Source organism: Acyrthosiphon pisum, chromosome A1 (assembly GCF_005508785.2).
Source record: "Acyrthosiphon pisum isolate AL4f chromosome A1, pea_aphid_22Mar2018_4r6ur, whole genome shotgun sequence".
Lineage (NCBI taxonomy): Eukaryota > Metazoa > Arthropoda > Insecta > Hemiptera > Aphididae > Acyrthosiphon > Acyrthosiphon pisum.
The window spans coordinates 35,533,428-35,548,863 of NC_042494.1; the positions used below are offsets into that span (position 1 = coordinate 35,533,428).

The 15,436-nt window shown below is 37.1% G+C and overlaps 1 protein-coding gene across 1 annotated transcript; it reads right to left on the reverse strand.

Annotated features, from left to right (window-relative positions):
• Window positions 1-2,661: 2,661 nt before the first annotated feature.
• LOC100167572 (zinc finger protein Noc-like) lies at window positions 2,662-12,500 on the reverse strand. The gene is made up of 2 exons (XM_001946158.5): window positions 12,111-12,500; window positions 2,662-3,915 (listed from the first exon to the last, which is right to left on the reverse strand). The coding sequence occupies exons 1-2, from the start codon at window positions 12,168-12,170 to the stop codon at window positions 2,827-2,829; spliced, it is 1,149 nt and encodes a 382-aa protein (XP_001946193.5). The 5' UTR covers window positions 12,171-12,500; the 3' UTR covers window positions 2,662-2,826.
• Window positions 12,501-15,436: the final 2,936 nt, after the last annotated feature.

Below are 15,436 nucleotides of genomic sequence, written 5' to 3' on the forward strand. Positions count from 1 at the left end.
ATTTTCCATCATGCACGCCATACAATTTTTAAAATATTTTGAATTTTTTTGAGCTGTGATGACATTTGCTGCAATTTTCAACAATTTTTTAAAATTGAACATTTATAACTAAGCATTGACAATTTAAAACAAAGTTCCACGTAAGTAGGTTATTCTGTATCAAAAAATCTAAAAATTACAAAAACACAGTTTTTTTTATAGTGTTAAAATTTGACAAAATTACATATTAATTAACCAAGAATAACGATTTTAATTATTTTTTTATAATATTAATTCAACTTACCGGGTACCGTATTAAAAAGTAATAACAATATAAAATATCCTATACTGACAAACCGTCTCTGCTCAGAATCGTTGTTCGTATACAATATTGTATGGATATTTTATCATTGAATTTAAATGTAATACCATCCATTACAATGACCCACTTGTAACCTACTGTACTGCAGAACGACATCCACTTCCTCGCTTTTTTTTCATATTTTTATTTTTAAATGCGTTATAATAATTAGTACCTACCTATATTACAATAAATTGGTTTTTTTTCATATAGGTACCTACTTAATATGAAACTCGTTTTAAAACATTTTACGCACTTAGAGACAACAGTATAGTTGTACCTACAACTTCTATCGTGCGGGTACGAGGTCCTCTAACCGTTGCTGATGCGTATGTTTTTTTTACCATCATCGTCGTGGATACCTGTCGTGTTCGTATAATTTAAGTGGATTGCGCAGGTCATCGTCGGGGTCGTATTTTTTTGTTTCGCTCGCAAATGTTCCGTCGGTGTTATATTATTTGTCTGCCATACGTTTCAACATCGGACGATGGCGTTATTATCGCATAATAACGTCGTGTCGGTGGACCGATGAGCGTTAAACATTGTTTGACCTAACGACCGGGCGCGATAAGCAACACGTAGTTGCAGTGTACTTCTCTGAACGGTTTTTATTTTACGACCGTACCAAAAAATTTTACATTACAAAAATAGTCGGCTCGAACTAATAAATTGCATACAAATATACGATTATAGGTATATTGTTATTATAGTCTACAGTATTCTCATCGTTATGTTATTTAGCATTTGGCTGTCAGTATTTGCAGGTAGGTTGCAAATATAATTGCAATATTGCTTTTACTGGTAATTTTTATTTTATTTTTAAAGAGATGCACAATCTGTATTACCTACCCCGGGGTACAGTAAGAATATTAGCTAATTTACAGTGACATTGAAACACGCGTGTTAGAAGAAGCCTCCCAGTAATGAGACTTCTTGTGCTGCTCCAGAACATAATAATATACTTATTATATACCTATTGAGATATTTTACACTACAACGTAACGCATTAACGTAGGATATGTTCTACTCGAGACCGATGTGCATCGATGTTTAGTGGACTCATAACAGGTTAGGTATATAGTACAATATATATTTTACGGAACTTTAACGACTTGTAGTTATATCGATAAGATATTTCACCTCTTTAATCACGGTTAAAGCCAAGAACGTTTTATTCTCTGCACAGTAATAATAATAATAATAATAATAATCATATGTAACTCGGTGGACCGAATGGTTCTCATACGACCGCTCTGGTCTTATGACATAACGTCCAAATATTGGTGACGTGAGGTACATAGGACACACATATAAAATCACCGAAATATCATAATACGTAGTATCGTAATAGCATCTTTAAATAAACTATAACTATAATAAAATTATTTGATGGTTTAATAACAGCTCTCGTCATGAATACATATCATATCTATAGTTAGGAATAGACGAAAAAAATAACAAAAATATTATATATTATATTATTATATTCAACAATATATAACATGAAATTGGGTGATGTATATATTAGAAATATATATATAATACACAGTTACATAGTTAAACACTTTTACAATAAATTCATAATATATAATTTATGATATTACTACAAATTTTATATTAAAATATTATGTACGATTCGAATATATATATATTTTTAAATTCTGACATTAATAATAATAATAATATTATGAAATAATAAAACCGAATAACAAAAAAAAAAAAACAAGGTAACGTAATCAATAACAAAATAAAAAATATATAGGTACCTATACGTAATAACTTAACATATTATTACCAATTAAGATAAAAAGCGGGTCAATAATCAAATTTTAGTAAATTGTTTTGTTGTTTAAATGAAATAAAAATTAACGTGTGCCTACATCGTATAATATGGAAAAAGAGCGACTGCAGTTTATTAATAGCTGGTGTGTAGGTATATTATACTCAGTTATTGTTGTTTTAGCAATAATAATATTATGTATAATGTATTAATATTATTATATATAATAGGTAAACGTAAATAAAATTAAAAACAAATTTCGCTAATCGGCTAAAACACTCGCGACTAACAGCGGTACGACGATCATGATAATAATAATAATACAATTAACAAATCGTTAAAATTTTCGGCAGCAGAGTTATGTGTGCGGCGACGTGCCCAGTCGCGGGGCGGTAGCTGCGGCTGCGGCGGCGGCGTACGGTGAGTAGGCTACTGCAGGGAAGTACGGCGGCAGCAGGCCAGGGTGCGGCGGCATGGCCAGTGGCGAGGACGGGTAACCGGACGGGAAACCGTACGGCGAATGGTGTTTGCTGGACGCGTACGGGTGATACCGGCTAACGGCGGCCGCGGCGGACGGGCTGAGCGGGGGCGTCGGATACGAGCGTTGCAACAGCGGCAGCGCGGCCGCTGGGTCGGAGGTGTGCGTGCGCAGGTGTTGGAGCAGCTCGTCGGACGTGCCGACCGCTTGCCGCAGTACGACGGCAGGTCAGCGCCCATCCATGAACACACGTACGGCAATTGACTGGCGGCCGCGGCCAGTGCGGCCAGCTGGGCGTGTGCGTACGCCGCGGCCATCGTGTGGTGATGGTGGTGCTGCTGCTGCTGGTGCTGCTGTTGCTGTTGGTGGTGTGCCGCCGCGGTACTNTTGGTGATGATGGTGGGCGGCGGCTGCGGCAGCGGCTGCTGCTGCCACCGTCTTCGGGCTAGCGTCACATTGAGTGCAGCCGGACGGGCACGTGGTCGCCGGCGGTTGTTGTTTGCCGGCTGCCAAGTGAGCGGCAAGCTGACATCCCGCGCAATACGGATCACGGCACGGTAGCGGTGGCGCCCCGGCGCCAGGTCTGAAGTAGGGACTCATCAGGGGCGATCCACCCAATGCCGCCATGTGGTGATGGTGATGAGGGTGCGCAGACAACTGCGGATGGTGGTGCGGTGACGGATAACCAGCGGCTGCCATCAGAGCGGCCACCGAAGCGGCCGATGACGACGTGAGTTTGCTGTGCGATTGTTCACTGTGCTTTCTGCTCGCGGTGGCCGCATCTTCTGCCGGCGACTTGCGACTCGAAGCGCTTTCTTTGCTGCTGCACCGGTCACCACCGCGGTCATTTGTGGCCGCGGGCGTTGCTCTCCTTATGGTCGCGTCCAGGCTGATTGACGTGGGATTAGCAGTGGCGGCAGCTGCGGCGGCCGCAGCCGCAGCCACTTCAGCGGCCGGTCGCAACACACACGATTCGTATGGTTTGAAGCTGGACCGGGCCGTGGTGGTGACTGTGGTAATCGGGGCTGGCTGCAGGTGATGGTGGACGACCGACGGCCGGCCGGGTGGTGAACCGCTGTTTGAACACGACGACGATGACGACGATAACGATGGTGAACGTTTGTCTCGGCCACCACCACCGCCGCCTCCGTGGTCAGAAGACGTCGACGAAGACGAAGAGAGTGACGACGACGTCTTCTTATGGTGGTTGCCAATCTTGTCTGAGTTTGACTTGCCGTTCTGCGGCGCCGGCGCGTCAGATCCAATCTGACTGCACGTCTGTGCCAACAGTGCCAGTGGACTGTTTTTAGCGTCCAACTGTAAACAGAAAATAATAAAATGTTATTCAAAATAGTAATTGGAAGATCATTGACTCGGTATTTGGTCAAGAGCTCAGGACAGATACTCGATAGTGATGAGGGTGTCGTCATAATATACATAATAATATATTATACACTGTAGAAATATTTTAGTGCACGACATCAGAGGAACCACATATATTGGTCACCTAACAATGGCAACGATACACTAAATTACTAAAACATAGGACATTTAGCTGGTACTTAAGGTTTTTTGCGTTTTAACCGATATTACGTGTAATCTGTTAAGTTATGACGTACTAAACGATTTCTTCTGTACCTATAGGAATATGATATTTTATGTCTATATTCGAAAAATGATTCTAATTGTTAGTTTACGGTAGGGTTGATGTGTTTTTTCTTGGGTGTCGTGATTTTTGGGCGAAGTCGAAAAAAAAGTGATACTGCTAAAGTACGTTTTGTGTTCAATTTTCAAATTCATAGAAACGTAGGTAGTCATTTTTTCTGAATTTTTTTATTTATCATACAAGCATGCACGATGTTGTAAAACCAATAAAACGTATTTGCTCCACTTTCGACTAACGCAACATTATTATTCTAAACCAAGAGATGGTCTCGTATTGTACTATTATATTCTCAATGGATTTCCTTGTAAACTATTTTTATTGATTTTTTTTTATCATTATTTAGTATCTAATTATGTATAAAAATATTATCATATTATAGTACGTATTATTTTCTACAGTATTGCCCTTATCCTCCTCTATTGCGCAATAAATATACAATACATAGGTATCGATGACTAAATACAATACTACGTACATAATACCCACTGTGCGCGTATCCTAGTTTTCAATAACATTGTTTTCCCAGCGGTATAATATCGTCGGGAAATTCGGCAATAAACCACATAATATTGTATCATGCCCGAGGCGCGTTCTATATAATAATATTATGTAATACCTATGTTTGTACGTTTGTTTTTTGTGTATATGCATAAAAATCCGCCAGCCTTCGACGTGCGACAGTAATCATCTGTATAAGTATACTGCACACGTATTATTGATAAGTGATGTTTTTTTATGCTCTTCTCCCCCGGCCATAGTTTTAGTTTACGATTCTGTATGCGATTTTCGGTTTGTTCTCTTGTTCGACATCCATTACGTTATGTGTTAGCGTCACGTGCCCGCCGTTTATCGCCAACCTCATATACCTTAAATTCACGATATTGTATTATCGTACGTTATGCCACATGTATGTGCGACAGAGATAAGTCGCAAGTATTGGATACGTTTAAATCATGTCAACGGAAAGCGCCCCCCCCCCCCCCGACGGAAAACAAATAACACCACCGTTATATTATAGTTGGACGGAGTTTCCAAGATGATTTCGAATCATATTATGAAACCACGAAGTTATTATACACAACTCGAGGAAAAACAAATTATATTAATGTATATCGTGTAAATAGTGAAATGAGATAAGTAGTAAGTAAGTAGGTACCTATTTTAAGTGAGTGTTGTATATTTATTTTTTTTTAAATCGAGCTAAAAACTTCTTCTATAATACGCTTTGAAATAATATATCCTATACAACATTCTTCAATTATTAAATATTATTACTAAACCTGTTTCCATATAATATCAGAAAAAACATTTCATTCTGTTAATTGTCTTTTAAATATAGGTATTTGATAAAAGTTAGGGACTGCATATATTATGATAATACTATTTACCTATACGAATTCTATAATAATAACAAAACACAATATATACCTAATTTAACAATGATAGTATATCATAATAATAATAATAATATAATATACATAAACATGTAGCGTGTATGTATTTACCCATGTATGCCTTATAGTACCCACTTTTAATTTTTGAAAATTCTATGTACATTTAGAGTAGGTAGGTACATATCATATAAAATATAACTCTTGACTTTAACTAACTATGTAATATGGACGTATATGGATTATGGGCTTGTAATTTGGCAAAGCGATAAACAATTACAGATCAGTGTGTAGACTGTAGGTACTTATATTTAACAAAAAAAGGTCTGTTCATTGATTTGCATTGGGCCGAACGAGTGGTGCTTAATGCTTATAATATTAACCGTTTGTGTAAATTAAACTACGACCGGACAAGACACAAAAGATATATGTACATTTTGATTTAATGTTATTGCGGTATTATGCGTACCACCACAATACCACATAATATAATATTTATTATTTAAGTGTGTGTTTGTGAACGGCGTGCATAATACTTGTATATAATCATCAGAGTAGGCAGGTCGTAGGTATTATATTAATATTATCTGTATTATATTAGGTACGTAAGATACCTATAATGTACCTATAATACACCGACCTCGGTGATAAGTTTCCATTGCTTATAGATAGTTGTATTGTTTTGTCGCGAATACTTGATAATAGTATGTGCTAGTGTCACATGTGTATATAAATTATAGACGTGTGCATATGAATCGTTGCAAAATTATTTTTAAAAAAAAACACACAAGATATTTTGTGTGGCGAGACGAGAAAACGGATTATAGTTACTATGTCATAACACTGGGGATACGGCTAAAATATTTTGAAATTATAACTTCGTCCGTAAATTGTCTCGTTCCAACTGAATTCCGTTCGTTCGATGTCTATTTTTCTCTACGCCGTCGCCGACATGTCTATATAGCAATAATGCATTCCGAATAGATACCTACTACTATGACGGCGATTACTGCTGTAAGTCGTATCGTTGTACCTTGGTATAATAAATCATCATAACCGGACATCTGACACTCTGTGACGACAAGTGATTTGTGCAATATACTCAAATAGTTTACAAGGGAGGCTGTGGTGTTTTTCCGACGAGGAATTCAGACTGCTAACAGCAGTAGTGCACAAAGGATTTTTCAGGGAGGAGATTGTGCTAATAATAATTCACTTGAAATTACATACTACTGATACTGTAGATGAGAGGGGCGTAAACAAAAAATATTTTTTCACGAAGGACATTTCTAGTAGCTGGGTGAAGAGTTGTGTCCTCTTAACCCTCCACGTGCGCGCCACTGTATAACAATATTATTATCTGAAAATGTAGTCCAGGGAAGAAAGTGCCCGCGTGTGGGTGAGGGGTAGAAGATAAACGTCGTGATATTAATTATATCATCGAAATAGGACTTATACCACCGCGTCTCTCGGTACGAATTGTGCATTCCGACATATTATTCTATAGTCGGCATGAGATATAATATCATAACCTATAATAATATTGTTTTGGTACTTTGATGAGTATCGTAGAGTCGATGATTTTAAGGACACCACCATTTAAGAGCCTAGGATATAAGACATACTTTAAATTATATAATATTACATTATCGCGATTACTTTGAGGTACTATAGTGCATATACGAATTCACCACGTGTCCACGTTACAACCCACACACGCAGACAGCAAGAACGCAGAGAATTCTGTCGATCGGTAGTCGCCACTCTATATATAGTGGGACGGATGCGTATTTCGGTGAACGATCGGTATAGTCCCGTCGCGGAACGTTATACGCCCAGAGGCGAATGCTTCGAATACCTTATCTGCGCAATGTTGTCCGGTGGCGGTGGAGCCGAATATAATATATTAATATATATACATTGCCAGTAAGTTTTCGTGGTCTGTTGCTGGCGATTTTTCCGTTCATTTTGGTGTGCGCGCGTTAAATAGTTTCTGCGCAAATATTCGCACGGTATGGTAGACGAAAATAGCCGGACGGTAAAAACGATTGTCGGAATTCGGATTGAGACTACCGCGCGTATAATGATAATAATAATAATATGATAAAGTATATCACAGCGATTACTGCTGTAACAGATTGCTTGGTAAAAAGTTATGTTAAAAAAAAGATAGCGTGCACGAGTGGTCATTCTATATGATATTTCGGTCGTATAAACGCCGGTGGCGCGTTAACGCACTATGTTTTTCGTATACGTTGTAAAGTATCAAACGCATGATGATAAAAATCGTCGACCCATAGTGTCGAGTATGTGGTAGTATCACAGTAGTATTTTCTTAGCGTGGACGTCACACGTTTCAGACCTTTTTTTCTGGGGTCGATCTACCCCGCTAGAAGTGTCACATCAGCAAACGGTATGTTATATTAAAATATTAGGTAGGTACACCAATTTTAAAAACTGCGCCAATACCATATTCAATCACTATTAAATTAGTAGAAAATACAGCAAAAACCCATCGTTGATGTTAAAAAACATAAATTATTACCGTGCACAATAATATTGACAATATAATATATTATGAGTTATCCTAATCAGTATAATCACTATTGTTAATTACTAATTGTTGTATTTTAATAAATATTAAACTAATATGAAAATTAACTAATGAAGCGACTAATATACTATTACCTAGGTACCTAGTAAGTTGTTTCATAAAACGTATAATATACTACATTGTTTCGTATGGACTTTATAACTTATAAGATAGGTACCTATTAAATTGTATTTTATATTTTTACTCGAGACATTAGAAACGTACTCATACAGTCATACCCTATAGACATAATTTAAAAACAAAAATATTGTTATAGGTAATCTGATATTATATGATTTGGTTTTATTTTGCGCACGCCCATTTCAAGTTTCTATATAACTATTATATTACGAGACTAACCTTTAGTAAATATATAATCTATATTAAATTATAAATCTTTCTATATACGATGGTAATCGAATGTTAAGCAATTGGTTTCCTATGCACTCCGTATTATTCTTCTGAAGCATAGGTACAACAGTTTTGACTTACGGGCATTTATCTAGTTTATTTTTGCTTGTGTATAGGTAATATATTATGTATGTGTCATGTGTGTGTACGTCTGACGTTATAAATATTATGCAGACCGACAATGTCTTGCGATGCTCGGGAGTGCATAATAAACACGGTCGTGTCGAGTGATGTGCAATAAATTAGCGCACGTCCGGTTAATTTAATACATAATATTATGATATCGACAAATTATAACGTTTTATGCATCCCGTTTCGAGGAGCATAATGGTGTATCTTGTACGTCTCGAACGAGCGGTCATCGCGGCGTTCAGGCGGGGACGTATTATAATATTATAATGATGAAACAGATATATACACGTCGTAAATAATATTTTATCGGCACTATAATATATTATTATGTACTCGGGCGAACGCTTTTAGAATAAACTATTACTCGTCGTCGTATTAATATAGTATACATCCATTATGATAATGTGTACCTCTGCACTCCTGGCACGGGATCGTAACGAATAAAAGTCTGGCTATTATATTTTGTATATTATAATTAAGTGTGTAAAACGTAAAATAATAACGCGCCGAAAACTAGTTATCTGGGCAGCGTAATAAAAGTAATATTGCAGGTATCGCGGTTATAAATCCCGAGCAGCCGTATCGGAATAGGTTTAAAGACCTGCTCACAATTAACATTACTGAGCGAGCGACTGCATCAATCGGAATACAATTTAGTGAAATCATTGTACAGACATACATTAGACATGCATCGCCGTCCATAAACACCACGTATCCATGGTAATAACTAATAACTAATAATAATAAGTTGGTTATAACTTTATAAGTCAGTGGTATAAGAAAAAAAATAAAACCATCAACGTTTGAGTGCGATGTAGATAATATTTTATTATAATTATTACGTGGTGAGGTCTGCATTATTATATGCCGCCTCCGGACAACATCAGTTTTGAGCTTTTGACCACAAGAATCGTTAATATAATATTCACACCTAGGTAGTTCACTTAATTTGCTTGTACTGTTCAGAATTATTGATAAAAATTAAATGATGACGAAATACTCGACTTTATAATATTTTAAACCGAAATCACGGTCGTCGTGTATACCTGCACAGAGAAATGAAAAACTGACCAACCACGCGTAACTTTATCATTGTTTTAAGATTGTACGCCGACAGCGTTTTCATCAAAACCCGATCGACAAGACAAAAAATGTTAGTAATTTTCGTCACGGTCCCTGCGACTGGTGTTAACATATTGTTATAATGTAATATCATCAATTCTCGTTTTCCACAACCACACGAAACTTTTCAGCCTGACCGGAATGATATGATTATCTACCAATAGGTACACATATTTATATCACAAAGTCATTGCCGCAATCTTATCCACGCTCCAGTCACGGAAAACCCGTCAATACAAGGGTTGTATTACAAGCTGGATAAATTGTCCGTCATAATTATTATATTATATTATTATCGTATAATATTATACGCGCACGCGTCTGTTTGGTTTCTGCAGCTAATAATATAATATACGGGGCGGTAGGTGTATACACCTCTCGTTCCGGATCGTTTTCCCCTCATCCGTTTTCCCGTCGATCGTCAGACTTTGCCGCCGCTCGTCGACACGTCAAAGTCCTATAACATGCCTACAGTGCGCGCAGGCGCCCGCGTGCACACATCAAAAACGACGACGACGACGACGACAAGCACTTCTGCGACGAGCGGGTAGAAAACCATTAACGAGCTGACGATAGGGGTGGTGAAAAAAAATACACTTCCCCTCCGCGTGTCATTATCGAGCACACACGCGCGCGCCTGGGCCGTGGCGTAATCGATTTGCCGCCGGCGCTCAAATACCATTTCTCGCATCGGCGATATAATAATATTATATGAGACGAAGACGTGAGCCGTTCGACGACGTAGGTATATAATATAATATTATTATAACTTATGACGACGTACGCAATTTATTGTATGCGAAAATGTACCTATTATAAATGTATAATGTTTATAATGAAATTATGTGGAAGCCGCGTATTGGTTTTTAAATTTTATTTTATTTTATTTTGCTTTCGCGATCCTGGTGTGTACGCGCCTTGTTTGTTGTATTATTGTTATTATTGTGTGACACGTCAAATCAATATTGCACGCGAGTCTTAGGGAATAAATCAAGTGTCGAGTAGCTTCGGTGGCGGTATTTCTCCTCTCCCCCGCCACAGTCACCCGCATCCAACTCCACGAGCATTGTTATTATTATCGTCGTCGTGTCCGCAGGGGGTTAACGTCCTCTTATTTTTCTTTTTCTTTTCTTTTTATGGCTTTCCGATCAAGCGATTTGAATACTCGGACGCTTTACATATTGTGTATAAGTAGATAGATGCTAGGAGATTCGTCGCTTTAAAGTCGTTTAAATGAAAACATCATCGTTGCGGTTGTGTAATACGCATTTCTGATATTCTCTAAAATATACAGTTGTCAGTTGCTATCGAAATGACACAGTTTTCAAAGGTTTGGATTTGATGAACTAGTGCAGGCTATAATATTAGTAGGTAGTAAGTACCTATTACCACCAACGCGAATTCCGACACACAATTTTCGTTTTTAATTTAAGTATGCAGTCGTGTGTACCTACGCGATCACGCGGATCGTTGCTGTTGGGCTGGATAATAATACTCATCAGTATCATATTATAATATTATATTTACGGGGTTTTATTTAATTTTATATTTTTTTATTATTAGACAACAGATCAGTAACGTTGTAATGATCTGACCTATGGCATACTGATTTTCAACAGGCCACTATAAATGAAAAAAATCGTTAAGGTTAGTCCCATTATTAATAAAATGACTTTTATAACTCAGCTGGGTATCCGGTGATTAAAGTTTTTTTTTAGATGTAGTTATTTAATTTTTAACTATGTCACGTACGATTTAGTCGCTTATATTTTTTACATTTCTCGTTAGTTTATGAAACGTCTAACCTTTAAAAAATAAAATTAACTATCTAAATACAGTTGAGCAAATATAGGTACCTAGATGTTTAAAAACATTTAAAGTTAAAAAATATTTAGAATTTAAACGGTATTACCAATTTTACGTAGCTCTAATAATTTTTGTTGGTATTTATATATTATTTTAACATATTGTTACTAAATATATTTGGTATTGAACGTACATTTCCAAAAAATTCTAATCAAAATATTCAATTGTTATTATGTACGTTATACTTCACCCTGACGGCAACTTTAGGCACGAACTGAGATTTTTTATTTTCCCACAGTAAAAACCGCTATTGAAAAAAATGTAATACCTAATTTCTGGAGAGCATAAGTCCGACAAAAATAACGGAATAAAAACATAATGTTACACTTACCGACGGTAGAGGAGTTAAATAATCCGGTCTCAGGTATTGGTTTTCGTTGCTCATGATCATGGTTCGCACTGTACATACACACTCGATTGGCGGATCCGGCGTGTTACACTAGGTGTATGTGAATATGAGACACCGGACGAAATAATTTACAGTGGCAAAAAAAAAGTTTTTTCGTTAACAATGTTCGCAAAAATAATGTCAATCACAAAATCCGAAACGAATTTATTACTGACGGGCGCACAGACACACTGAAGCGTATACGACAAATAATAATATTATCAAGACGGTCGCGGCGAGACGACTGTGGCGTACGGCAAACGGCTGCGCGGACAGACGTCGGACGGTGACGGCGTTCGGTGTTGCACTGCCGCGGAGGCCGGTGTAGCACGAGTGCGGCGGCGGGCTGACGACGCGCTAACGTCGTACGCAAAGCGTTGGCCGGACGGTGGCTCCGTCTACCGGCGGCGATGGCGCGCGCGCAACAAATCACTTTGCGGACAAACGCGCGATTTTCAGCACGACCGCCGACCGCTGAAGCCGCCATAATATTTTAAACCACGGTGGAGTCAAGATCTGATGGCATATCGCATATTATGTAAGCGGGTGGGTGAGTTGGTGCGGTATGGGAACGCTATAAGGGTGAGAAAATCGCCAAAGGAACGTAAATATCGCGTTCGACAGTATATATTGTTTCGACGGATCCGGAAAATCTATTAACAATAATACCGTAAGTCCGTAACAGTAAATGCGGCCGTTCTGCGGGTTAGGGGTTATAATAATGGGTTAAATTTTAACCATATTATCGATATTATGATTTATGCTACTTCGGCTCGGTTTGAGGAATTACAAAACTTATAACGGTTTTGGTGAATATGTCAAGATGAAAAAGAATCGTGGGCGAGGAAACTGTGGTAGAACACTAGGATGCCAAAAAGTGTTAGCTTCATCGCGTGTTTATGTTTAGATATTTTAGTGTAAAAATATACTGACATTAGCCCAACCCTTATTAGTTATTGTACGATTAATCAATATGGTTACTGGTTATAGTTACATATTATAGACATTTTATACGGAGAACACCTGCATCGATTTCATACAACGTTTACTATTTTTTCTGAATGGACATTTTTTGTAATGATATGATCAATTTATATAGGTATTATACTGAGAAAATATAATTGGGTTTATATTTTGAAATTTGCAAGATTAAAATGTAATAGCCAAGGGGCAATTTAGTAATTTAGTGGTTCAGCACATATAATCACTTATCATCTCTCTTTAAAAATGGTTTCTGAAGTGAGCAGTGCTTGAATTGTGGGATGACGTGTGAGGTGGTAGTACAGAGTCCTTTTTATTTTTAAAAAAATATTTCAGCGTACCCCTTCTGCATATTATATTTTATAATAAATATGTTATTTAAAACTTCAAGTACCTATATGTAGACTTTTGTATCACAATTCTAATTTTATTTTCCAATTCAAGCACTATTGGAAGTGTATCTAACAGCCCGTTTTGGCCTTTTGTAATTAGTATGTATCATTGGTTTTATAATTTATACTGTAAATGTAACCGCCAACCGGCACACAATTGCATGACATATTGCAATCTCAAAAATACTAAATACTAATTATTATTAAAAACCTGTACACAATGTAACATTCAAATGGAAATAAAAGTGGGCAATATTTTTATATTTGACATTAAAAATAAATTTCAGGTGCATAATATTATTATATAATTACTTCAAGAATTTATTGTCCAGTTTCACTTTCTTTCATTACAGTCGAATATATTACGACGATGTCTTGGAATAAAATTATTTTGTGCAGAATCTCTATATTCTAAATTAAACGAGTGCAATATAATGCATGTGGGGTTTTACAAAGTAGGTAGCAATAAATAATTATATATCGAAAAACGGAATAACACGGTGTGGCGGGTATCGGGGCGGCATTGCTACACAAGTATAGTACTCGTGTTTGGAAAAATAATTGTACCTATTACATTATAGTGGAGAGTTATCACTGATAAGTGATAAGTGAGGTACAAGACGAAAGCAACGTGTTACCGGTACGTGACGTGCCGTCTCATATAAGGTGATTGAACAACTAGTCAACTATTTTCTACATCATTATTGCTACCCTGATGATTATAAAATCGATGGTAGTATAATATTACTGTATTCTACTAGCATTGTATTATTTTTATATTGTGTTCTAACTTCTAATATAGTATATTATACTTTAAAATGAACCAAATCCTAATTTGAAGTAATTTTTACATCTAGTTTTACAAAAACAAATGCATATTAAAATTGTACTATTTTATTTAATGAAACAAATGTCTGTATTTTATCGTTATTACACTATACATATATACTTCTACATCAATGAAAAATATTATACCTATATCCACATAAAAAAAAACGAAGTGGTCGAAATGAGCCAGGTTAGCAGCAGTCAACTAAGTAGTCGTCGGTAGGTCAGCAGTCGTTGACCGTTGTCAATACGTACGTTTTCCTACGTTTTTCTCCCATTACGATTAAGTGCTGCTTACTAAAAAACAATACCTATTGGTTGGTTTACAAATGTTGTTAAAATATTTTTGAAAATCTTAGCTCCTAAGGATGTACGTGGTAACTTTAAGATATTGGCAAAACTGTGGAAGAACGAAATTTCTTGGCCTGAAATCGACACCCCCGAATCGTATTCCGTCAATTCTATATACCTATATACATATAATACTATGCAATATGCATCGTAATAATATATGAGGGACCTCAATCGAAATAATAGAGTGGGAGTGTATGTTTTAATTCGTCGGAACGGAAGGAGAACTGCAATGATAATAATATTATAATTTAATAAAAATAATAATAATAATAACATCGCGTGTATAACGATACAAACGCTTTCAAATGTTGTTTTTGGCACACGACGATGCACATATACGCAGTGTGTATCATGCACACACACACACACACACACACACACACACACACACACACACACACACACACACTATCTGGGCTCGGGGCCCAATTCGGCCGTCAATTCGAAGTGTATAATATACTATTATGTACGACAACACAATGGTTTAATATGCTATATTATTATGCTTGCGTGTCTCGGCAGTCGGCGACACAATGTACGAATGTCGACCCGGTGGCGGCGATAATGCGGTTAGAAATCGTCCGAAACGGGTTCGGTCCGTTTAACGCTCGCTGTGTACTGTGTAGCCGTGTAGGTATATACAACTACGCGCGGCGCTTCTTTATAATGAATCGTAACCGAAATCATTTCGTCGGACGGTGGATATATTATTAT